Below are 25933 nucleotides of genomic sequence, written 5' to 3'. Positions count from 1 at the left end.
AGCATGTGCATGCCATGGCATGTGTGTGGAGGTTAGAGGAAAACTTGAGGCTGACAGTTTTCTTCCTGCTTCCCTGAGGATCCGAGGGATCATTTGTAGCAAGCACCTTTATCTCTGAGTGATTTCAGCAGCCCCAAACAAGTCATCCCTGAGCTGGGCAAGGTGGCACACACCTGTAATCCAGCACCTGGGGAGGCAGAGGCAGGCAGATCTCTGTGAGTTCAAAGCCAGCCTGATCTACAAAGTGAGTCCAGGACAGCCAGGACTACACAGAGAGACCCTGCCTCAAAACAAGCAAACAAACAAGCAAGCAAACAAGCAAACAAAATGCCATCCCTGGTATCAGCTGGAAGGCAGGCCTGCAACCTTGGTTCTGCAGCCAAGTCATGCACTACTTGGCACAACTGCCCCAAACCAGCCAGGCCTGCTTTGGAAGAAAAGAAAAAGAGAATGGGTAATCACCTGGGGCGAGGAGGACGTGGAGAAGAGCCAAGAGCTTCGGAGAAAATCAGAGCCCCTGGGCAGAGGTGGACAGTGAGAGGCAAGAGTGTTCACCAAGAAGTGAGCTGGCCTCTGCTGTAAGAGGCAGAACAGAGCAGTGCGTGGTGAGCTCCACGTGGGATGGTCTACACAGCTGGCTCCCATCTTTTCAGGCTTCTCTATCAGAGTTAAATCAAGCTGGGGACCAGACGCTGGAGGGCGTGCACCGCAGAGGGGCAACCTGGGCCTCTGCAGGAGAGGCCAGAGAAACCCCTGGGGGAGCCGAGTATGCTCCCCAGCAGCCCTAGGGGCCTTTCTCAACCCCTTCACCGACTGGGGCAGCTCCAGGTCCAGCTGCGTGCAGTGCAGTCAGTGGACACTGCCAGGTGTCCGCCTAGTTGCAGAGGGTGGCTCTCCTCGTACCTGGACACAGTCAGTCTAGGCTTGGGGAGGTCACACCCCTCCCATCCCATCCCAGACGCCAGGGTTCCCCTTAATCAACCGAGGCACTGAGACTTAGAAAACACACAGATTTATTGCATATCAATCTCATGTATAAATTCATTGTAGCATTGGAAAGATTACATTTGGTATCCAGTCAGTCCTATTCTACAGCATTGACCTCAAAGGCAGCCTCTCCCGGCTTTTCCCTCACAGAAATCTCTACGCAAATACATTTGTCTTTGCCACAAGCCTCAGTATGAGATCTGCAAAAATCACTTCTGACTATTCTCTACGTCGTGTCTTCTTAATTCATGATTCTGCCGCGGCGGTTTCCATAGTCATCGGAACCGCGGTCCATTTCCATGGGTATTTCAGGACTCCTGGCCTTGACTTAGACCCTAATCACATAGCCAATAAGTGCATCTACGGGATTTTCCTCGTAATAAAAATTTCACAAACAGACACAATAATGACCGCTAAACACGAGCCATGCACAGCTTATCAACACAACAGCAATTTACAAGGAAGGGGGCCAGGGCAGACACCAGCCTCCTCCTCAATGGTTTTTAATTTTTTAACATTATATGAAAACCAGACATTTACATTTGATTTCTTTCTCAATGCTATATAGTTCTAAAAGGAAAAAACAAAAACAAAAAAAACAAAAACAGAAACAGAAACAAACTGGATCGGATCTGAATGTAACAATGGCAACACTCGTACAGGTTGGGAATTCTCGAAGGTGTCAGGGATATATATAGATTTATATTTATATTTATACACTATTGGTTCAAAGTGCACGCACACACCACACACGCGCACTCATCTCTCTGTCTCTCTCTCTCTCTCTCTCTCACACACACACACACACACACACACACACACACACACACGAGCACCCGCACTCATCCCCACACACGGGCTTTAAGTTATGTATTCTGACACCAGGGCCCCACTCCCCCGTGCTAAAGAGAGTATCAGTGCCGCAGGAGGCTCTGCAGAAAGTGCCCAGCCTCCTCTAACGGCAAGTGAATCGCACATCCTGAAATTCAAGCTGCCTTCCTCCACTCGGCCTCTTCCCTCCTAGAAGTGGTGATGTGGATTGGTGACAGAAAGGAATTAACAAACAAATGACTGGAATGGTGGGAGAAAGGAACTCGTCTGGGAATAATGCAAGAATGTCTTGTCACAGTATCGCTCAAGGCTACAGAGACAGTTTCCATGGCTTTTGATACCCGGCTGATCTCCGTGAACAGGGGTGTCCCAGTGTCCACTGGCAGGAAGGAGCACTGTCTATCCCAGGCCTCCCTGCCCTCCTCTCCCAGCAGCAGCCCAGGGAGCCTCCTCTTCCCTTCCAGGAACAGCACAATGAACAGCTCAGTAGGTTTCAGTCACGTGGGCATGGAGACGGGATGGGATAGGGACCACGATCCAGTGCTTTGAGCTTCGAGTCTAAAACACGTGATATGTATTTTAGCAGGTGCTTTCACAAACACTTACTGGGGAAGCATAGAAAGCCAAGGCTCTGAGAGCCTGGCCTCTGGGAGGCAGAGGGTTTAGGTCAACCAGGGTTTGGGTAGATCACCTGCTCTCCTGGCCTTGGGGAGGAGTGCCCCTCAGGCCGGCAGGCTCGGCCACGTGCTCACCCAGCACTGATACAGACGCCCTGGGTTTGCACAGGGATGCTCTGGGTCCCGCTCATGCACATTCCACCTTACCTGCAGGAAGGCGAAGCCCTGTGTTTCCTACCTGATCATCCTAGGAACGGCAGCAATGACAGGGCAAAAGTGTGGCCTTATCCGGGGCTGGAGGGAATACAAACTGGGAGGCCTCCTTTTAAACTTCTATTTTGGGAGGGAAGTGTATCACTGGGGAAGCAGTCCTGGCTGGACACCTGTCCTGCCCTCTAGGCTGCATGGTCAAGACATGGTCCAGCTCCCTGACCCTGAGAGGGTCTCCTGAACCCCAATGCTTGCTTGAGCCAGATGGGCACTGCAAGAGTACAGAGATGCCAGGCTGGCAGCGCTCACTGCTTGGGAGCAATGCAGTGTGGAGGCAGCGTGTTGGGGATGCAGTGTTGGTCGGGGTGGGGGACAAGGACAGAGCCCTTCAAGTTCCAAGTGCCCAAGGGGATGAGTGCTGAAGAGAACCTGGCTTGGGGGCAAAGCATGTGGCTCAGCACAGCTGGGACTCCTGCAGAGAGGGGTAACGGTTAGAGAGGGAGAACAGGGGTTGGGAATGCCAAGGAGGACAAGAAGGACACCTGCTCTGCTGCCGTCCAAAGGGACACAGAGGCCTCCATCCGAGACTCTCCATGCTGGAGAGACTAAGTCACATCGAGGAAAAAAGCACATAGCTTCCTCCTTCTCAGAAGCAGGCATGTTATTTGGGGTTTACAAAAGCAGGACATATAAATCTGAGGTTGAAGTTATACACAGATCCCACCTTGCTCCCACCTAGAGGAAACTGGCATCCTTCAGCCGAGGCCCGGCCCATCATTGAGAGGACGTCATGAGGCATGTATGAGCAGCTGGGCCTACAAGTCCCCACCACACGGCCATGGCAGAGTGTCCCCGCTGCCCCCCCAGCTACTGACTCCACACATTGCTCTCCTGCCATGTCAGCGGGCTTCCTTGGACCTGCAGGGCGGTAGAGGCTTCAGGGATTGCCCTGTCATGGGTCTCAGCATACCCTGGGCTGCCCCACAAGGACAGACACGATTGTCTTTGCCCCAGCCACAGCACGTCTAAGACACACCTGCTTGGATGTTTCAGGTGCTCCCAAGAGAATCAGGGACATGCCCATAGTGTGACATACTTGCCCCATGGCCGTTGATGCTGACACTAGCTCTCACTCTTTAACAGGACGATCCAGGCGGTTTCCTCTCTGTTCTTGTTGGGATACTCACTGTTTGTCTTTCCTTCCAAACAATAAAATAAATAGAACACTTGTCTTAAAATGTAACTGAAACTCAAATTTAACAAAATCATGATTGTCTGGTAAATGGGCAGCGGTGACCGCAGGGCTCCTCCAGGGAGGGACGGGGTATTTGGCACATTAACAACGCCCCGCTCCCTGGCTACCGAGCACACGGTACACAACCTTATCACACGGTTTTGGTCCTTCACTAAGTACTTATATTAACATCATTTCTTCAGAATAAGTTGTCCAATGCCAAAAAAATACTGTTAAGGAGGAAATAAAATAAGGAAAGAAATGAATTAGAAAAAAAAATTACAAGTTATATACAGATTAAGGTAAATTCCATCAGGGAAAGAAATTATGAAATTGGCCCCTATGGGATAAGTTAAAGCCCCATCCACGAAGAGTAGACACGTCCCGACTGTCCCGAGGGAGTGAGGCATCCGGTCCTGGGGTGTGCTGTCTCTGCTCTTTGCTGTGGCAGGTCTCCTGCGTCCTCCTTCCGTTCCTGACCTCGTCTCTCCAGGAGCCCACACAAGGGCCAGAAGTGATGGTATGTGGATGATCTGGAGTCTTAGGCACAGTACTGTTCGGTGTCCTAGAGTGGCAGAGCAGGTGGGTAGGCTGTCCAGTGGCCACGGGGAGGACATCAGACTGCCAGGGCTTGGCATAGAAGGCTGGAGGCCTAGAAATGGCCCAGATCCCCGCCCTCTGGAGAGCAGCAGTTGAGGCCAGCACTGGGGCTGCTGAAGGGGAACTGACCATGAGGTGTCCAGCATGGAAGACCTGAGCCACCGGCTCCCGACTTCCCCATACAATTGGGGGGTCTTGGGTGGGGACCTGTGGATTCCTCTGCAGGCCACATGGAGCAAGGCAACCTCCCTATCCTGGCCTCCACAAACCTGCAGCCAGGCACCATGTCCCAGAAGTCCTGTGTAGTCAGCGTCCTATTGAGATGAGTGGCTCCATGCCCCTTATCCTGTGTTGGGCACACCCAGAATCACCTTGGCTTGTACAAACAGGGTCAGAGATAGAAAATTCTCCATTGTCTACATTAGAAAGGGTACACCCGAGCAGCGCTCAATGTCCTGGAAGGTTTGGGTTTGCCAATAAGCTGAAGTTTCAAAGCAATGCAAAATTACTTTTAAAAAACATTTTGCAAGTCATTTCTGATTTTTTAAAAAATACTGTCTATTTTTAAAACGCACATGCTTAAATAGACTCTATAGTCAATAAGATTACCAAAAGGGTTATCCATGTAATTTTCATTATAAAAATCATTTGTGAGGTCTCTCCATAGCACATGCCCGCTTGGTTCCGTTCCCCTCCTTCACACCACGCAGCTGCCCAGATGTGGCTCCTGCTGAGATAGACAGTCCACCCTTGCCCACTAGCTGGCTGACAGACAGCTCTGTGAGCTGTTCCTGGTGGCCAAGCACTGCTCCACTGCAGACCATGTCCTTGAGGCCAGTTCTGAGACGTGGTGAAGGTCAGCGGCTACTCCAGGGACCTTCAGGTTCTGAGTTTCCTTGGAGAAGCTGGACTTGGGCCATGGCGGGAGGAGTTGGAAGCAGAGGTGAGGCCAAGTAAAGGGTCAGGAGCTGGTCCCTCCTCCATCTCCTGCAGCTGGTACCCTGGCTTTGGACTCTGGCCCTGGGGCCTCCAGGACCTCAGAGGTGGTTGATGGGGTTAAAGGCTCCAGGCTCTGATGAGGCTCCCGTGATGTTCAACCAGGCATCCAGTGAGCTCTGGGAGGGGGCGTGGAGAGGGGCGTCCTCAGACAGGGAGAGCATCATTGCATACGCCTGGTGAGGAGAGGACAGCACACACAGGACAGGTGAGGGGCACCCCAGAGAGCTGTCCCCAGCCTGTCCACCCCTCCTGCCCCCCTCCAGTCCCACCCAGTTTATATAGAGAAAGGGAAACAAAGGCTTCAGAGAGGCTCAGACTCCTCTGGCTTGGGAGAGGGAGATAGGTGTGTATAAAAGCAGGGTACACCTGCCCAGAGTGACACCAGGACACAGTGGTCATTCTGGGATCCCTTGACCTCTTGGGGTACTCCCCTGCAATTGCATCCCCTCCCTCCCCCGGGTTTCTATGCCTAGTGGCTGGCAGAAACTAATGATCAGTGTCTGCTAGGAGAGCACCCTTGCTGGTGAGTCTGTCCCTGTGCAGTTGGACAGGAGGCCTGGAGTGGGGCTCTGAACGACTGTGGTGGGCATTGGAGCAGAGTGAGCAATGTCTCTGAGATGCACAGTCATAGGGTGATTTGCTGTGTTTGCTGGCCTCAGGTGATCATGGGGCATCCTTCTGCTTCGCTCAGGGCAGGAGGTGACAGAGCTGTGGGCTGTGTGAAGCACAGTATATGAGCCACAGGTGGGCCAGGGAAGACCAATACGGATCCGTCCACCCTTGAGCAAACACTAGACAGGATTAGTTAAAGACGAAGACAGACACGCAGACGAATCGGGGTGGAAATCTTGAGGTGGTGCTGGGTAGGCTGCTGAGGGTAGGCCGAGAGCTAATCCCCTTTGATTGTCCCCGCAATGGGGTCTAGAGTCCTGTGGCCGCTGTCCCAGAGATGTGACATGGCAACTGCCCAGGACAAGCCTTCACCCTCAAGGCCCCTGTGTTAGCTCCAGCTTAGATGCAGTGGACCGCTGATGGAGACTGTCCCTGAAACAGCAGGGCGGCCACTCATCCTGGCTCAGACCAGAGGTGCACAGGCCCAGCAGGAGACCCAGAACTGAGCACAGATGTTACCCACTGGGGCTGGGGGAGAGTTAGCTCATGTTTACCTGTCTCTAACATCCCCACCTGCTCTACCAGGCTGCCTCTTTCGACAGTGTGGTGGGCATGTGGCGCTGTGGATCTGAATGCCCTCCAGCCACGGGGTGGCTGTAGCTGGCAGTGCTCAGGTGTCCTGTGGTGAGGGGGCATGGTGGCTGCTCGCCCCTAAGCCAAGTGGAAGTGGGAGGGGGTGAGGGCTCTGCTGGGTACCTACCTGGTTCTTAGCCTGCCTGTACAGGGTTTGTTTTAGAACCTCAGAATCTAAGGTAGAATTAAGCACATCTTTAACTTCAAATGCTTCCTCAGCTGTTCTGCGGAGATCCAGCCCCTTCCCAAAGGTCGGCGTAGGCTCCAAAGCTAACAGACCGCCTCCTCGCTCCTCAACACACCTGCACCAAGGACCAGGGAGAGGCCTGGGGTCAGCTCTTTGGCCACCGGTGGCATCTCTCTAGCGCGTCCTGGCTGTTCCCCGTGCCTGCATGCATGCCGCAGGGTTCCACGAGGCACATGCACAAGGAGACAGACACACTGACACACAGACACCTATATGGAAGCCACACAGACGTAGGCAAGTGGACAGAGAGCAGGAAGGTGAGTGCGCGCACATATCACAGGCAGCAGGCAATCTGGTCTTAGGGTATGGGGCTGGGAAGGAGGCTTTACTTTTCTGAGGCTCTGGGCCACTTTGGAAGGGCCCTGGCTACCCTACCCACCCCCAGGACCAAGGGGCTGGGGAAGAAATGCTGGCTCCAGAGGGCCAGCCCAGGGCATTTCAAATGCTGGTAGTATCACCCATTGCTGAAGGTAACTGGTGAACAGTTAGGGCACGAAGAAATGGCTGTGCCTGCCCAACTTCTAAAGTCATGGGTGCTAGGCCACAGCCCTACCAGAGGCTGGACCCTGCTGCCCCAGGTGGATACAAATGACTATGGCAGAGCCAAGAACTCTGATTCAGGCTCAGCAGAGCACAGCTGGCCCCTCCTTTTCCCCACTCCAAGCTTCTGGAAGCAGACCCAGGGCCCTGGACTCTGGCTAGCATCACCCTAGCTCTGAATCCCTGAGGTAGCAGCACTTGCTGGGCAGTGGTGAGGCCGGTTGGAGGAAGCGCCTCCTGAATGACCACCTTGTATTCAGGCCCTCCCACCCGGCCCACACCCTGGCACTTCACCACCCCACCTTCGGGTATGGTCAAAGCCCATGGTCAGGGAGTTGGCTGGTTCCTCATCCTCTTCATCTTCATAGACTCCTTGGGGCTCAGGTGTAGGGGACACTGCGTCCTCCTGCGACTTCCCGGCTAAGCTGTCATCATCCTCTTCCTCCATCTCCTCCTCTTCCTCCTCCTCTACATCTTCCGGCTTTGCACTGGCTGAGCCTGGACATGGGGTGCTGCTGTCCAGGTCTTGGATCTCAGGCCTGAAATGACAAGTGAGGAAATTGGCTGTGTTTAGGGGTCTTTCTCCTTACTGCATATCTCTAAAGGTGGCTATCCCCCTTTGCCTTCCCGGCTGTGGCCACTAAAGATGGAGTTACAGGTTCAAAGGCAATGGCCCACTTCCTCAGTCCCTGAGGATTGAGAATGATGGAGAAAGTAGGAAAATAGAGAAGAGATGGAAGCACCATGAGGGAGGGATGGAGTTCAGGGTAGGGCCCTGAGGAGTAGATACCAGGCCATTTGGGAGACCAGTGAGCAACATAGGTGTTAGGGAAGAAGCTTCAAACAGGCCTGGAGAGGAAGGGTCCTGTGCTGGTGCTGAGGCAGATGCTGTGCCAAGGATACCCTGAGGACACTGTCACGGGAAGTGTTCTGATCCCTTCCTGCCCTGGATGCTGGGATTTGCATCTGTGCGTACACCTCCCAGCCGGCCATGAGAATCCTCGGTTGCAGAGCCTGGGAGTGAAGGCCCCTGCTACCAGGATGCACTGCCAGGGTGGGCTGGCATTGGGGAATGTTGGTCCCAGCTTGCAGCCTAGGCTCTGACTCACAGCTCCTAGGGTCTCTGCAGCCTAGGCAGCTCTCAGACACTCAGTCTCTCTCCGTCCTTGGTCCTCTGTCCTAGGGGTCTGTTGGTTGGTCTGTCAGTCTGTCTGTCTCAGTCTTTCACACACACACACACACACACACACACAGACACACAGACACACAGACACACACACACACACACACACACACACACACCCCTCGTGTGTATGGGTGCAATCGTGTGTGTGTGTGTGCACAGAGGACAGAGTTCAACTACCCATGTCCTCCTCAGTCGCTATCCACTGTGAGGGTTTCCCATTGGCCTGGCCTCACCCATTTGGCTCGACTGTGGCCAGCAAGCCCCAGGCCTATCTGACCCTGCATCACCAGCATTGGGAATATGGGGTGTTTGTTATACTATGCTCACTCTGTCTCTTTTGTAAACATGGATTTTTGAGGCTTGAACTCAGACCTACAGGCTCACACAGTAAACACTTACCAACTGAGACATGCCCCAGTCCTCTGGGCAAGACTTACATTTTCTAAAACAATCTTTTTGCATGTTTGTGTGTGCCTGTGTGTGCACATGCATGTGGGTGCTCAAGATGTCAAAGGAGGCCACTGAGTCTCCCAGAGCTGGAGTAAGGAGGCCACCGAGCCTCCTGGGGCTGGAGCGACAGCTGATAGAAGCCAACGCCAGTCCTCTGCAGGATCAGCAGGAGTCCTGACCCCAGGCAAGACTTTCCTGCTTTGTTTCCTTACTAAGGAGGGTGAGTGAGATCCATTTCCTTCAAAGAGCACCACCAGTTTGGCTCATGTTCAATTCAATGGCTATAATCAGTGTGCCAGGAGCTGCGGCTATCTTGGCAGGATTCACTCCGGCAAAGGACACAGTGAAACAAACAGTTCTTGGATTCCACATCTTGAGTCCTCTGCTCTTCCTGCTCTTCACTTTCACTCAGCTCTCGGGGTCTGATGGGCAGTGCCTGTGGTCTTGGGGGAGAGGTCTGTTTGGTCTTTTTCACTGAACATGGCATCTTAGTGGCAAAGACTGTGGTTGTCCAGGTGGAACTGAACTGGGAAGATTTTACTGCAGTGCCCCATAGATCCCACCCATGACACTGCCTCCTGCCAGGCCTTCCAGGCCAGATAGAATTCTGACAGGTTTGACGGAGCTCCCTATGTCCTTGGCTTCTACGTCACCTGTGTTGGGGGCTGGCCAAGAATATGTCAGGTTTATCTCCTGGCACTGAAAGCTCTAGGCCAGGTGGGGTCTGGATCCTGTCACCCCGTAGTTGCAGTATGAGAGAATTCAGTCCTTACAGTTCTGAAGACAGAAAGAGAAAGTGTGGGCAGAGAGCCCAGCCTGGCCCTCGGTCACTCTCACCAGGTGTCTGGTGAGGGCAAGCTTCACCTGCTGCCTGGTCTTTGGCCAGGCTAGAGGAACCCTGCTACTCGGGAGCAGAGACCACGTTCTCTCTCCTCGCATGCCCACCCTCTAGCATATGTGGTCCAGCAGGGACAGCCGGGCCCTGGCAGGCCGGTCTCAGCTTGTGGTAGGAGGGCAGCTTCTCTGGTGGGGATGGGAAATCTGTCCTTGACAGGTGCGCTAGCATCCTGATTGACATGGCTCACAGCAGCAGGAATGGACAGCCCCAGACACAGGGAAGTAAAAGTCCGAGGTCAAGATGCAGCCCAGCTGGTTCCTGAGGGCTCTGAGGGAGAACCTGGTGTGTCCACAGTCCACCTTTATCTTCTCATGCTGTGTGTGGTGTGTGTACCTGTGTGCCCATTTGTGGAAGTATCCTCACCATCCAGTAGGACTTTGCTATAGCTCTGTCACCTTCAGAGAGACCCTGACTCTAGTCACCATCTGAGACATGGGGTTAGGATTTCCTGGGTGATCTCTGGGGACACAGTTCTGCACATGGACATTCCTTTGGCTCGGCCTGGCAGGCACTAGGCTCTCACCGATCACTGAAGGACTAAACAGTGAAAGATGCCAGGATAATATGACTACCAGCCCCAGCTATGTCTGCTCTCCTCCCCACCAGATTTCCAAGTAACGGCAACCTCACAATGGCTTGCTCTCATGACAGCAGTGGTGACACAGGGAACCTTCCTTTGCCTCAGGAAAAAGCTGGATGGACCTTGGAGGCCTCACTTCAACAAAATGGGGTGGGTTTGGAAGGGGGTGGGCCTCGTCCAGGCCCATCTCTGTTGCCAGCAGCGTTGATTATGAGAGAAGAGTTGCTGGGAGCTCTGTCAGGTACTCATGATGTGGTTAGGGTTGTGTGTGTGTGTGTGCAGCTTCTCCTCTGCCTTCCACAAATGCCTCTTGTGCTGCTGAGCCATGGTATGGGTCCTCTGGCCTGCTGCTATAGCTCAGAGCATGGGAGTCTTGCAGCCTTCTGGGTGCCCAGGCCCTGGCAGCCCAGCCACACCTGGCACTGGTCCAGTCTTTATTGTTCTTTGAGTGGTTCTTCCTGGGGGCCTGAGGAAGCCACGCTTTGAGCTAGTCTCTGGCAGCAATGTGTTCTCTGGCTCTCTGTGGGCCGGGGAAGGCCTGCTGTGGAGGCACCCCCCCCCACACACACACAGCTTGCTCCGAAAGGGATCATCAAACGGCCGGCAGGGCCAGGTTCCTTTCAGAGCACTGTGCTTAAAGCCAGGGTGGGCATGTCAGGGCACTCGGGCTGTGGCCTGAGCTCTGTGGCACCATCAGGGATCCCCAGCAAGACCACAGGCTTGAGCAAAAACAGAGCTCAGGGCACCATCCCTGACGGTCTCCCCAAAGCACCGGCGACAAGGAAGAGGCAGCCTGCCTTAGAGCTGCGGACAGGTTACTGAGGGAACAAGACCCTGGGGACCCCTCACTTCCTCAAAATGGACGGGAGCAAGCTGGGCACAGAGCTCTGACCCAGGATGGCTCATGTGATAGAGGCTGAGTCCTGGCTCTAGGTTCTGGGCCAGTTTGGGGCTATAGCGAGGCACTCCACTTCCATGGGCCTCCGGTTCTCTTACAGAACTTCTGTTTCTCAATGACTTCTCTGGTGTACGGGGGGAGGTCCTTGCAGAAGGGAGACCCCCAGGTAAAGCTGGGATATGAAGTTTCAGAGAACACCTCCATAACCTGGCTGAATTCTGCAGTCTCCTCTCTCTGTCTCTGCCTCTCTCTGTCTCTGTCTTTCTTGTGTGTGTGTGTCATGGGACAATACTCTTGTCTGAAAATGAGTGCCTGGATTAAACACACAGTGGGGTTGCCACTCGGCCCTGCGCTGGCATCTGAGTGCAAATGGTCATTATCTCACAAGGTGCTAGTTCTCATCCTCCCTTAGGATGAGAAGGTATGCCCACGTGGAGGCTGGCAAGGAGGACTCTTCCTGTTTCTAGCAACAAAGACTGGCACCTCCTCCCTGGGGCCTCGTGCCTGATCCAGGGGTGGGGATATGCTTCTCGGGCAAGGGCGCCGGAGCAGTAGTCTAGACCTTCCCCGGGCTGGCTAGTTTCTTACCTTTTGTCAATCCGAGCAGAGGCCTGGTTCATCTCGCTGTTGGCAATGAAGTTTCGGATCTCGGAGAAGTAGGAATCTTCCTTCTCATCTAAAAGTGCGTGGTTGTCAGACTCGGACGTGGGGGAGGAGGCGCTGGTGCCCAGGTGGTTCGTGAGCACCCCGGAGTGCTGGCTCACTGTGGATGGGCGAGTGTCAGGGACATTCCCGGGTGCACCCGGCCTCCAGGGCCTCAGGGAACCGTTTCTTAGAGAGCTGCCCGTGGCCCCTCCTCCGCCACGCCCCACGTCCCACTCACCTGGCGCGCCCTCATGCTCGTGCTTCTTCAGGTGCCGGTCCAGGTTGGTCTGCTGCCCGAAGCAGCGGTTGCACAGGTGGCACTTGAACGGCTTCTCCTTGTTGTGGATGTTCCTCACGTGCCGCTGCAGGTTGGAGGAGATGCTGAATGACCGGTCACAGTACTTGCACCTGGAAAACAGGCGCACCTTGCCTCAGAGGAGACGAGATCGCATGTGGTGGGAGAGGGCCGGACCGCTGTCTCCACGGCAGCTGTGGGGCCCCCGAGACCATCTGGCTACCCAGTGGGAGAGACCACACATGTCCCAAGGTCGATGTCTCTAGGCCCTGTTTAAATTGTCCCTGAGCTGGTGGAGGGAGTGAGGTGCTGAGATACAGTGTGAGGTGACATTTGCTAGGCAGCCTCGAGGGGGCAGCCTTGAGCCATGAAAAGCAGAGCGCTATTCCAGCTGGTTACCTTCTCTGGCAGGAAAGCCAGGCTCTGGCTCCCATCTCACTTGGGGACTCAGGGTGACTACTGAATGCTCTTAATAGGCCTGAAGGCTAGGTGGGGGCTTTTGGCCTCGTGGCCTTGATGCTGAGGCCATCTGGGAGCCACGTTGAGCCTTCAAGGCACCACCAGCTCCTGTGTGCTCAGGTTATTGTCATGGGCCTCACTAGTGTCATGGACCACACACTCAGAAATCAGAAAAAAAAAAGAAAATGCTAGCACTCAGCACGCAGTGTATCAGAAAGCGTGGTGCAGTTAGAAGCTGTGGGCAGTGAGGGACGTCGCTGTGTGGATGCCCTCCAGGCATGGCGTGACGCCTGGCAGCAGAGGAGAGCACAGCCTGCAAGAGGCCTTCTCCGAGGGCCTGTGCACACAGCAGGCCCTGCAGCAGGGACTCCGAGTCCACGCTTTGGTGTTTTAGATTGTGCGTAGGTGTGTGCATGCGTGTGTTCAGGCGTATGAGCCATGCGCCTGGCAGTGGGCGGCAGACTTCAGAATGCCTTGTGAGTGCTTCTCTGGATCTTGGAGGCACACGGCACTTTAGGACCACGTTTGCCTGATGGTGTACTTTCCTGTTTGGGAAGCGAGTCCAGCCAGGCAGGCGACTGCAATACGCAAGCTTCCAGTGCCAGTGCCGCGAAGCAGGCTGCGATGTCAGCCTCAGCGAGGGCAAAGGCGGGGCCTTTCCCCACCCACTGTTCCAAACACAGCAGCTCTGCATTCCTAGGGGCCTACCCCACTGCAATTCAGAGCTGGTGGCCTGCTCCAGCCTGGTACGCTGGTCACGAGCCTTTGTCATGTGGCTGAGTACGTGCCTGAGAGGACACCAGGGACACGGCCAGGAGGGCCATTGCACTGTCAGGTACAGGAGGGCCAGGCCCAGAGATTGACACTGGAGGTCTACGTGGGCCTGCCCAGGGTGTCTGGAGGACATGGCCATGTTCTTCTGCAGGGTGTCCCTGCTGAGTCCAGAACCCTCCGGGTTGCAGTTATTAACTTCGCCCTTGGACTCTCAGGGCCTGCAAGGCCTCTGGATACCTGGTAAAAGGGGGGGGGCTGATGCGAGCCCCCACCCCAACCCCCACCCCCGCCCAGGATCTTCTTTCAGGCTTGGCCACAATTCCCAGCCTTGAGCTCTTGTTACCCTTCATGGTTCCCTTCCTCAGTACTGCAGCCTCCAGCCTCATCTGAGCCCAGGCTCCCCTTGGCTCCTTTTGTACTTTTAACTACCTCACTGCCTTTTTGGCCCAGGTCTGGGCCTCTGCTTAGGTAGTCCTGAATGGCCTCCAGGGCACATGGGTGTCCTTGGTCACAACCTTTCCTCCCACAGCCGGGGACTCATGTGACCACCTGCAGAGCATGCTCTGGAGGTGTCACTGCTGGTTTTCCTAGCCTGAGTAAGCACAGGCCTCCTCCTGTATGATCTGCAGCCCCTATGGATGCAACGTTTTAGAAGGACTCTCACCTCTCACACCCTAAAACACAGACACCTTGAAGGAGCCAGGCCCAGGTCTTCCTACTCTTTGGTGGGGGCGACTGCTCAGGAAGGGAACCATTTTATTTGCATCTGCAGTGTAAAGCCAAGGTTAAGCTGCCAGTGGGGCTGGGCATGAGAGTTCTCTGTAGACTACAGGTCAGCCAGCCAGCCCAAGCCTGCCTGTCCACTTGAAGCACATTCATACAGTTCCTTTCCTTCCTTCCTTCCTTCCTTCCTTCCTTCCTTCCTTCCTTCCTTCCTTCCTTCCTTCCTTCCTTCTTTCCTTCCTTTCCTTCCTTTCTTTCTCTCTCTTTCTTTCCTTCCTTCTTTCTTCTTCTTTTCTTTCTTTCTCTTTCTTTTTCTTACTTTTTCTTTCTTTCTGTTTAGGCTCCTCAGGAAATAGAGACCCTTTGACACCCCCACCCCACCCCCACACTCTGGCATAGCTCCTAAGCATGGGAGCTGGAATGAAGTGGGGTGCGGGGAGTGGGAGGGGGGAGGGGGTAGAGCTCCTGTGCGCAGACTCTGGAGCCAGGACAGTCCGCAGCGTCCATCTGCTTGAGGGTGCTGAATACAGCCTCTCCTTGTTCTGATTTAAATAAATGGCCCAGGCAGAGACGTCCACCTGAAATCTAGGGGAGCAGAGAGCCCAGGGCCGTGAGGGAGCAGATTCAGCCGGCAGCTGGGCCCTGCTCTGTGAGGAAGCTGACAAGCAGCTGGGAAATTTACAGCTGTGCCGCATAAAGCAACACACCATTGTGCTCACAGAAAGGAGAGGGCACGGGTGGCCCAGCAGAGAGCGTTGGGAGGACCTTGCTTGTGACCAAGCCTGTGGCAGGTCCAGAGTAGTGAGGGGTGCACAAGGCAGGAGAGGGCAAAATCAGGCCCCTCAGCCACTGTGCAGCAGTGTCTTCCGTGAGCCCCAGGAGCACCACCAGCCAGCACAGCTCCATCATTGCATGGGTGAGGATAGACAAAGAAAGCAGAGGATTAAAAGTGTTCTAAGGGTAAAAGTAAACAGAAAAGAAGACTTGCAGGAGCCACCTGTCGCCCCCACTGGACACCATGTCAGCTTTTAAAACTCAGGACATAGAGCAGGAGCTGGGGAGGGGATGAAGGCAGCAGGAGCTGGGGAGGAGGAGACAAAGGCAGCACAGCTTCCACACTGTAGGTGCTCATCCCTGACGCAGGAGTCACAGACCTGCTCAGGAGAACACTTGCATCCCCGCACGATGCAGGCTCTCCCGACAGCGGGGAGAGCCTCTACCTCGAAGCTGGAAGGTGTGCTGGGGGTACTGTCCCTTCATCCTTAATTCGTAATTTTCCCCTTTAAATTTTTAATTAAAAACGTCTATGTATGTGAGCACATATGTGTACAAATGTTCATGTGCGTGTGCTGGTGTGTGTTATGCAAATATATATGCATGTATGTGCCCGTTTGTGAGGAGACCATAGGCTGTCTTCTATTATTGCTTTCTACCTTATTTTTGAGGATCTCTCACAGGCCTGGAACTTACTGGCTTGACTAGACTGACTGGCTGGAAAATTCCAGGGATCCTCCTGTCTCTGCCCAGCTGGCACTGGGATTACAGGGGGACACTGCCACGCTCAGCTTTTCTGTGGGGGCCTGTGATCTGAATGCAGGATCCCATGCCTTCAAGGCCATCTTCCCCTGCTGCAGCTGACCAGATCTTTCTACCTCTGCAGCCCAAGTTCCGTAAAACCTACAAGCTGGAGTTTTAGGACATAACACTGTCATTAGGTGTGTGTTCTCCAACTTCAGGCAAAGATTCCAAAGCCAGGAGAAGCTAAGGACTGTATCTGGCTGGAATGTGGGAGAGCTGCCCCTGGGGCAAGCAGAGGCCACCCCACGTCATCAGGACACAGAGACATGGGTAAAACAGAGAAATTTCCGACAGCTTCCTGGTCACTCAAGGCAACCCTCTTAGTCTTTTGTTTTGTTCTGTTTTTGGAGGTTCCCTGAACACACACCCCACAGGGCACACAAATGTGCACACACAGTGACCACACACACGTGTGCTGACACTGAGGTGGGCGTCACAGCTGGGTAGGGGCCAAGCATCCTTGGCAGGCCTGTGCCCTGGGCAGTGGACTTCTAGGATGGGCTACACATTCTCCAGTTCCGACTTAAACGCCTTCCAGCTATCAGAGAGAGTCCAAGGTCCCCAGCAGTGTCGGGAGGCTCGCCGCACGCTTCCCCCCCCCCCCCCCCCGGCGGAGGCCTCCAGCCAGATAAAGCCAGGATTTGCAACACAAACTTGCAAAGCAATTATTGTTACCAAAGTCGAAACTCTCAGATTGGAGAGAGCAAAAGAAATCAATGATAATTAAATTCTTCTATAAACACGGCCCCTACCCTCTGGGGGCCCTTAGCATGACTTGCTGTCCAGGAGTCGGCTCTCATTACAGAAAAAACACAGGGCTCGTTTTCTGGGCGAGGACCAGACCAAATAAATCTTTCTGTTGCTTGCCTTTGTTAAGTTGTAAGTCACTATTTTCAGAGAGCAGACAAGGGGGGCTGCGTGTCAGGGAGGGCTGCGGGCACAGGACGCAGAACTAGAAAGAGCTGTCGTTGACCCTGCGAGTACAGATTTGGGCCCATGGCTGCAGGGCTCACACCCCACGCACACCCACATGGGACCCCTTCCGCAGGGAAGGGCACACAGGTGAGTCGGCAGGGCTCTGTCATCATGTGGCTATTTCCTGGTGACACAGCTCTACATGGGCACAGCACAGGAGTCAGATGCCATCGCTCTAAAACCAAGCCAGACTCTTTCCCAAAGCCTCCGCCAGCCAGACACACCCCAGAACGTGTTGCTAAACTGGTCCTGGCAGAGAAGTGGCCATTTCCCTGTTTGTCTCAGGGTGACAATTGCCTGAGTTCTGTTTAAAAAGGCCTACTCCCTGACCAGGAGCACGGGATAAGAAAAAAAACCATCATTCTCAGCCCTTCTTGTGCAAAAAACAAAGACTCAAGGACAAAGATGACAGGGACCCAGAACCAGAAGAGTTGGCAAAAGTGGCCATCGGTCCCAACCCTTGGAGAACCTTGGGACATGTCTAGCTGTAGGGCCTCATTTTTGAAGTAGGGATACAAAGGTCCACTGGGAGGCTGCCCCATGTCACTCAGTGACAAACCCCAAGCTACCGTGCGACATGTGGACACTTGCCCGCTCAGGGAATCGAGGGTACTCTCCATTTTATTGTCAACACGACAGGGACAAGACTGGCTGGCTAAGGTTCTCCCAGAGGCCTGTGGAGACACCGGCTTCAAGTCATACCCTCCCTGGTTCTGATTGCCTGGCCTGGTTGACACTTCCGCTGTAGGAGGAGACAGGTTCTCTCACACGCTCTCCTGGGAGCATGGAAGGAGCCTTCAGTAAATCTCCTGGGCCTGCCTTATCCTTACAGTAGGCTGGAAGGTGGTGGGCCAGGAGACAGAGGCAGATCTCTGGCTCCTGTCCACTGTCTTCCGGTGCCCACAGCCCTGTGGACGTATCTGAATGCAGGGAACTAAGGGCCTATGGAGGCAGGCAGGGAAAACCCTCTGTTACTAACACTCTGTGGCCCCTACCTGTATGGTTGTTCCCCGGTGTGCGTCCTCAGATGTCTTGTGAGATTTGCAGACCTGGGGAAGATCTTGCCACAGTACCTGGGGGTGAGGTGGGAAAGACATTAGGATGGTCCACATTGCCCTTTTCCAGATTTCTCTTCATCCAGAGCCCACCTCAGAGGCCTTACACCTAGGGCAGGGGCTGTCTGTCATGCTGGCACCCTGCTTTATAATCTCCTCTTTGCCCCGAGCCCCCAGGCTCAGAGCAGAGGGACCAACATCAGTGCCTCAGTCTGGGGCCATCATGGCTGCGGTCAGCCCGAGAGCCTGGGAACACATCCTCCCCACCCCTGACCAGCTACAGAAACTGCAGCCCTGGGCTCACCACCCTTCCTTGGCGCTCTGGCTGAATTCTGGCTGGCTCTCTCCTCTGACCTCTGAACTCAGCTAAGTTGCAATGTTGGACTCAGATGGCACAGCACAGAAGATGGTTTTTGAAGCCTACCCATGTGCAGAACGTGATGTCCAGGAGACAGCAGGCTGTTTAACCAGCAACTCTGGGCTTTTCCAGAGGCGGGTTCACAGCCACGGTGTGTGTGGCCCTTCCCACCAGCACCCGAGGGCCATGCGGTGCCTTACCTGCACGTGTACCTCTCCTTGCCCTTCCTGAGGATGGGATCCGAGAGCGTTGGGGGTGGGGACCGGAAGTTGAAGGGGTGGTGAGGCAGGGGCTGCAGGGAGCTGCCTGAGTCGGCCTTCATGGCTGCAAAGCTCTCCAGCTTCTCTGTCATGGTTTCTATGGCTGACATCTGCAGGCATGGGGAGGACAGAGATCAATGATGGCACAGCTGTCACCTGTCCTCAGAGAGCGCACACCTGGGGGCCTTGTGGCTAACCATCTTAGTAACCCTCAGACAGCCACTGGGACCAGGGCCAGAGCTTACTCTGCCCCGACCGTAGAACCAAAGCTATTGTCTGGGGTTATCTGGAGTGGTTCTTTCGACCTAGGAGACAGGATTGGATGAGAACTCCAGGCTACGCAGGCTCCATTGAGGCGTAAGGCTTGGCTAACAGGGGCACTGACCATGGAGCTGTACCTTTTCCTCCTGTCCTATGGGCCAAGGGAGGCTGAGGCAAGGGCCAATAGAATAGAGGAGTTAAAGGAACACACGGAACAACTTCCTGGCCCCTGCTACAAGTCCTTAGAAGGTGTCCTGCTGGCCTGGTCCTCAGGAGGCACTAACATGCCTCTGCTAAACATCTGTCCCGGATATCGGTGTTTGTCTGGCAGACCACAGAGATGGCTGGTGTAAGGAGGGTAGGCAAAGGGAGACAGATGTGGGACAGGCACAGATGAAGACACTGCGGATGTTGGGAAAAATGGCCTAGATGTTGACCCACCGCCATCAACCACAGAGCATGGGTGAGACCCCACGGAGGCTCCTTGTTCACGGCCAGCTGCCTCTGGGGAGTGTTTATTGCTTAGTGTTAGGCGCTTGTTCACAGATGTCAGAATCTGGGACCCAACTGCCTGTGGATGAACAAAGGCAGCACGGCACGTGACTCCAGCCACCCAGCCCTTGGCACCTTGTTGGAATGCCCAAAGCATCTTTATGGGCTGTTTGCTGGGCACTGACATCAGGGAACAGAGGGCTTTGTGCTACTGCTAGTTGGAAGCCTCATAACACAGTGGTGGAGACATTTGGTATCTGGGGAAAAGCCAGCAGGGAACAGAAACCCGTAGAAAGCAGCTGGTGAGTGGACACCATGCCCAGCCACAATGGTGAGGCTTCTCTTGGCCGCTGGGCATCTGTGCACAGGCTGCAGAGATCCGGGCTTTGCCCCGTCGAGATGGGACCAACACACGACCCTTTCAGAAGAGGCCAGGCCCGCCCTTTGCAGCCCATGCTCACTGGTGCCTTTCTCTCGAGGCTGCCACCAGCCCCTCTAGAGTCTTTTCCAAAGCCTGAAAGACAGGTGCTCAGGGTGACACGGAGTCCTTGGCACCGAGATAACTGCCTACCTCCCCATAGGTCTTAGCGATGGCCTGAGAACATGGGGACTTCCTGAGGCTCCCAGGCCTGCTAAGGGCCTGCTTTGGGGCAGGGCCGCTCTGTCTGCACCCTGTAAAGTCTCAGGCCCAGAAGGACTGGGGGACGATGGGGCTGGGCATCAGAGGGTATGGCTTAGTTAGCGTCCCTGCCTAGAAGTGATGTCCACTTTGTGGAAACCTTCTGTCCGTGGTTGCCAGGATTTCTGAGTGACAGCCAGCCTAGCCTCAGGCCATTTAATCGGTGCCCATAAGTCATATCCTCTCTGCCTCTTCATCCTGGCTCTGGGCCATAGGGCAGGCAGAGGAGGTAGGCCCATGGGAGCAGTGGGCAGAAAGGACAATGGGCAGCTGGCCCCCCACAGGCATCTCTTCCCCAGGCGGGGTGGGTCCTGCCTGCCTGGCCTGCTCTACCCCATCAGACATTCCCGTGAGCTCCCAGCACAAACACAAACACCGGATGTGCCTGGCTGGCTTGGCGACTCTTTCCAGCCGACCCTGGGAAAATTGGGGGAAGCTATTAAGCAAACTCCGAGGCCCAGTGGAACAATGGGAGGCTCTAAGTTTAGCTGTGAACTCAGCCAGGGCACAGGTTTCACAGACTGGGGCCTACCCAAGGCGGGAAGCTCAGAGAAGAACAATGCCCTGTGCGGGGCTTTTGGCCTGAAGATTCTCTGGTGGTGAGGGAGGCGTAAGGGCCATGGCCTGCAGCTCATAGGAGGGGCCAGGCCTCATGCAATGGAGACAAGGGTACGGGACACTTGGAGGGCTTTACCCTGGGCTGTGCTCTTCCCCAGGGAGCAAGTGGGCTGGGGGCACAGATGGGGCACTCGCAGGCTGGAGAAGCCTATACTCCACCTGCAGACTGCCAGGATTTCCAGGCTTCCCTCTGTGTCCTGAGGAAGGCTCCTTTCTGCTCTGACTCCCCCGCACCTCTCCCTCTCTCTGGTCCTTTCACTGAAACACGCTAAGGCATCACCCACCCGGGAACACTAGCCTCAGCATCTCTTTCCTTGGGTCTGAAACTCTGCTGCTCTTGCCATTTTCACCTGTCTACCCCTTCTTGGGGCCTGGGGCCCTCCCAAGCATGAGGGCAAGAGGCCCCTGGGCAGACCCAGGGAATTCTTTATGAGAGCCCACCCTTCTCTCTGCTCTCCAGCTCTGCAGTGACCTGCTGGATTACAGAACGCCCCCTCTGCCTCTTGGAAGCCAGAAACCCGAGGCCCAGAGCCTGTTTGAACGGGGTCACTAACCACACCCCCCTCAGATGCCCACCGCAGCTGTTACCTGGGGGTGGAAGAGCAGGGGGGATGGCCGCAGGTACTTCTCTTTCAGGACTCCCACAGGGTCAGTCACCTTCCGCTTTTCTACCCTGCTGGACAGCAACACAGAGGGTTACATACCCCACGGAGCCACGGTTCCTCAGCGCCATGTCTGTGCCAGACCCATCGTGAGGCTGCGTGGAGGTGGCAACAGGGCTACCCAGCCAGCTCCTACCTGAACTCCAGTGGGCCTGCATCCAGGACAGTGGGGGCAAGGCCCACCTGCTCACCTGCTCAGACTCCCCAATTTTCCCAGCTGCCCTTACTCAGCGGTTCCTCCAGGGCCTTGCAGCCTGCACCCTAAATCCCCTGTCCCTGCTGTCACTGGCATAGTACACTTTGCCTATTTGTGCTGACAAATGTGAGTGACAAACAGATTTCTGTTTTGGAAACCTTCAATGGCTGCTGGGGATTCTAGAATCTTCCTCAAGTGCCAGCGACAACCTGTTAAATCTGCACGCAGTGCAGCTGACAGCCAGGTCCTTTCTTTTGCCCCCATGGTTCCCAGCAAAGGCTGTATTCCCTGTCTCAGGTCTTAGTGGTGGAGAAGTCCCCTCTTGCTCCCGAAGACACCAGAACAGAACAAGCTGTTTCCAAGTCGCTCACCTGCATCCCACCTGGGCCCTGGCCTTGACTCATTTTTCTCCTTCTACCAGGTGAAGTCTTTGTTTCCCTGCCTTCCAGAGAACAGCAGGAGAGGCAAAGAGACTGCCAGAGGGGTACAGGAGGATGACAGCAGCTCTGGGTTCCCGAGGGGGACCCGAGTCCTGTTCCAGGGACAGTGAGGAAGTCAAGGCAAAGAACCGGGGTGGCTCTAGAAAAGGCTTTGGGAAGGAGTGAAATGAACACCACGGCACTTGGCTCTTGGCAAGAGTTGTCGCCCGGGGCTTCACTCAGGCCTGCTTGCTGCAGGGAGAGGTCTCTCATGGCAGACATTCAGCCTTTCCGTCATCTCGGGATGGACGCTGGCAGAGAAAGGGACCCAAGTAGCAGGAGGAGGGGACTGAGGACCACAGGAGGTGCAGGCTGAGTAGCCATGGGTCTCCCCTGTGGCAGCTCAGGACCTTCCTTACGGTCTGGCTGCCCTCTGCCCTGTGTTTTCACCTGGAGGGGATTCTGGAAACGCTTATTTGTCCACTGTGGCTGGACCGACTCTGCAGAGCATCTGCACTGAGGTGCTTTGCTGCTGTTTCATTCGCACCCATCTGTCTGCAGAGGCTTGTCCAGCCAGCCCTCCGGTGGCCAAGCCAGCTCTCCGGTGGCCAAGCCAGCCCTCCGGTGGCCAAGCCAGCTCTCCGGTGGCCAAGCCAGCTCTCCGGTGGCCAAGCCAGCCCTCCGGGGGCCAAGCCAGCTCTCCGGTGGCCACAGGTCTCAGCTTCTAAGGACAAACCTTCAGCCTAGCCTTTTGCCATCATGAGAAGAATAGAAAGGGAGGCCTGGGGTCCTGGGGTCAGTTCCCATGATTCTCATCTCTTAGACTAGGCATGGAGTTCTTGTAGCTTACAGAAAAAGATATGAGGGTCTAACCAACTTGGCAGAAGGGGCAGGCAGGGCAGAAGGAAAGAGCAGGAGGAGGCTTAGGTAGAGTTCCCTCTGTCACAGAGTCTAAACAGAAGGTTCTATTGGTCTCCAAGTACCTGCCTACGGTCTGCAGGAGCTCATGGTGCAGCTTGGGCCCCTTGCTTTCTGTCTCAGTGAGGTCCTGGCCACTACTCCCTCCTCTCTTTCCCCCACATAAGCTATAGTAGGCACACTGTCTAAGAAACACCTGATGGGTATCTTTCTTGCTTCCTGGGACTTCGAAGCCAGACTCCAACAGGAAACAGAAGCACGGTCTGGGCGGGGAGGGTGAGCAACTGTGGGTGGAGGTGACCGTCTGTGCGGCAGCTGCTGAGTCTGCCTCGCAACGTCATCCCCTGAGATCCTCCTTGCCTTCCTGCCTCCTTCAGAGCTATGGGTCCGTCCCACCTGTACACCACGCTCAACTCAATGGGCAGTGGGTACACAGGCCTGGCCCCTGCACATCTCCTGATGGATGCCACCCCTGTGCACAATGCGCCCCGCAAAGCAGCATCAGCGTCAAATGCACAACCCTCTGCTAGGACTGCTCACTTCTTCCTCTCTGTGACTCCCTCACATGGCAAAGTAGGTGGCATAGGCTGGCAGGCATAGGGCTCCAAACATGGAAACTGACTCTTCTTTCCAAGCCTGCCCTTCTCTTTGGGAGGCTCAATGCCTTTCCATAAAGCAGGGTAGACTCAGACTTGCCCTGCAGTGGACCAGAAGCTGGGAGGCAAGGATACACCCTACCAGGGACCAGCAACCCCATCATTTGCTCTGGGCTACCAGAGGCCCCCTTGTGTGGCTCTACGGTAGGGCCTAGTGTGGCCCTAGGGTAGGGTGGGGACCCAGGGCAGTCTCAGGAGAGCAGGGGCTAGAACAAGTGCTCAAGGTAGAGTAGGGCGCAGTGGCCTTTGTGGGAAGCAGAGATTTTGTTCCAGAAAAGACAGCTGGTGGGGGAGAGGCTTTGGAGGGTCTGATGGAGAGGCTCGAGGGAGACTGGAAAATGCCCGAGTTGTAATCAGTGCAAGGGAACCACAAAGGTCCCGGAGATGGGATCCTGCCCTTCCTCGCAAAACTCCACCTGAGGGTGCATGGGACCCTCGTGGGCTGAGGCACTTCTTTAATGCCAGCAAATGTGCATAGCGGAACCTTGAGTTAGGAGGTTGAGAGAGAAGGAGATAGAAACAGAAGGAGAGAAGGAAATAGGAGGAGATAGATCCATGGATGTGGGCCTCTGGGGAGAGCGAGTGAGGGCAGACCATGTTAATACCTGTAAATGGGGTCCATGAAGAAGGGCGAGGGCTTGGCGTAGTGCAGGGAGGGCTGTTGGGGCAGCTGCGCCGGGCACACCTTAGGCAGCCCCTCGCCGACCCCCGGCTTCCGGTCACCGTAGATGTGATTCTTCCGGGGCTCCCGGCTGCCCCCGTTCTGGCTCGCCCTGGCTCTGCTGCCGATGCTCAGGTCCAGCGGCTGCTCCTCACCAGATGAGGGGACCAGGGGGACCTTGGGTGTGAGCAGGGCAGGTTTGGCCTCTTTTGGTTTGGTGGTGAGGTCGAAGGGGCACTCGGCACTGGGCCCGCCCACCTTGAGGGCGTCCCGGGGTGACTTTGGCTCAGCCTTGACCAGCAAATTGTGGGCGAGGGCTCGGTCCGTAAAGGGGTAGAGAGAGTGGGGGAAGTTGGGCAGGAACTGGAAGGGGAACACGGAGTGGTAGGGGAGCGAGCCCAGCTTCTTCTCCTGCATGCTCATGAAGCCGGGGCCAAAGTACTTCTCCGCGATGGACGCGATGGCCTTGATGGAGTCGCCGGCAGCTCCTGAGGCCGTCAGCAGTTGTTCCTCAGGTGGCGGGAAAAAGGAATGCTGTGAGTAGAAGGCTGGCACCTCTGCCACACTGTTCACGGCCCCCGGGGCCACTGAGCCAGCCCCATACTCAGCTTTGCTCTCTGCTGGCTTGCCCTTGTCCTTGCCCTTGTCTCGGTCACTGTCCACGTCGCTGTCCAGGTCTGAGCCTGTGCCCGTGGTGGTGTCCAAGTCTGTCCCCGTCGTGGTGTTGATATCCTCAAAGTCACTGCCGTCAGACATGTCAGGGCTCCTGGTCTTGACTTTCTCCACGTACGTATCGTCCAAGCGGCCGTCGAATTTCTCATCTGGCCCTGCGGCCACTGTGGCTCCCTGGCCGCTGTTGCTGACTGCAGAGACGAGGGGCAGGGCTGGGTTTCCCAGCGGGCTGGGGAGCTTGGCGTCCTGCGCGTGGTTCAGGGGGCTCTTAAGCAGTGGCGTGGGAGGTAGCAGAGGTGGTCGTGGGTACAAGGATGGAGGAAAGATGCCTGGGAAGCCTGGAGTGAGTGTGGGGAAGGCCGGAGGGGCGGCCGAGAAGGGCAGGCTCCCAGGATGAGGCCTGGAGGGGAAGTACTCGTTGAAGCCTAGGCCCCCATGGTTGAGGGCAGGGGAGGGTTTCGTCTTGTCCATCATGGGGCTGGGGGTCAGGGGCAGGCCCGGGGTGAAGATGCCGCCTGGCGTGTAATGGTTCTTGCCCTCGCAGAAGCGCCGGTGCTTGTTGAGGGAGGAGGTGGTGCTGAACATCTGCCCACAGTCCTTGCACTTGATCTGCGTTCGGCAGTCGGCGTGCATCCGCTTGTGCCGGCACAGGTTGGAGAACTGCGTGTACGACTTGTGGCAGACCTCGCCTAAAACAGACGCAGAGTGAGATCCCCAGGAGCCTCAGATACAGAGGAAGGCTGGGGTGCAGGTGCCCCTCCTCGAGGCCGGCCTCCAGAGACCAGCCTGGACTCCCTGGGGTCCTGGCCCGGGGGACCGTGGAGCCTCGGCCTTCTGTGGTGAGAAGCCTGGCGCCCTTACTGGTTGCCGATTCTCACCCTGGAGTATCACTAATGCCTACACTAAGCTCAGGAAGCTGCAGGGAAGGCTGTCTGTGGTCCAGGCTGGGTGAGGGCAGAGCAGAGCGCAGCAGAGTCCCCCTGGGGCCACTAGATGGCTAGCTCACAATGTCCACACGACTTGCCTCAAGGTGAAGAAAGGAGGAGGTATACGTG

General features: G+C 55.5%; 1 protein-coding gene across 4 annotated transcripts in view; it reads right to left on the bottom strand.

The window, feature by feature from the left end:
- Window positions 1-1021: 1021 nt before the first annotated feature.
- Prdm16 (PR/SET domain 16) overlaps window positions 1022-25933 on the bottom strand; it is a 201374-nt gene continuing 176462 nt past the window's right edge. For 3 of the 4 annotated variants that reach the window (XM_055615206.1, XM_055615207.1, XM_055615209.1), the window contains 9 exons: window positions 24151-25567; window positions 21283-21370; window positions 18585-18754; window positions 17967-18044; window positions 12406-12575; window positions 12111-12285; window positions 7813-8049; window positions 6851-7025; window positions 1022-5651 (listed from right to left, as the gene is read on the bottom strand). In XM_055615206.1, coding sequence (XP_055471181.1) covers window positions 5517-5651; window positions 6851-7025; window positions 7813-8049; window positions 12111-12285; window positions 12406-12575; window positions 17967-18044; window positions 18585-18754; window positions 21283-21370; window positions 24151-25567 — 2645 coding nt within the window. In that variant the 3' untranslated portion in view covers window positions 1022-5516. The remainder of the gene's footprint in view (window positions 5652-6850; window positions 7026-7812; window positions 8050-12110; window positions 12286-12405; window positions 12576-17966; window positions 18045-18584; window positions 18755-21282; window positions 21371-24150; window positions 25568-25933) is intronic. The other variant, XM_055615208.1, reaches the window with a different exon arrangement.

Source organism: Psammomys obesus, unplaced genomic scaffold (assembly GCF_907164565.1).
Source record: "Psammomys obesus unplaced genomic scaffold, mPsaObe1.curated_primary_1811, whole genome shotgun sequence".
Taxonomy (NCBI): Eukaryota; Metazoa; Chordata; class Mammalia; order Rodentia; family Muridae; genus Psammomys; species Psammomys obesus.
The sequence above is the reverse complement of the archived record's forward strand: the minus strand, read 5'-3'. Positions and strand labels throughout refer to the sequence as shown.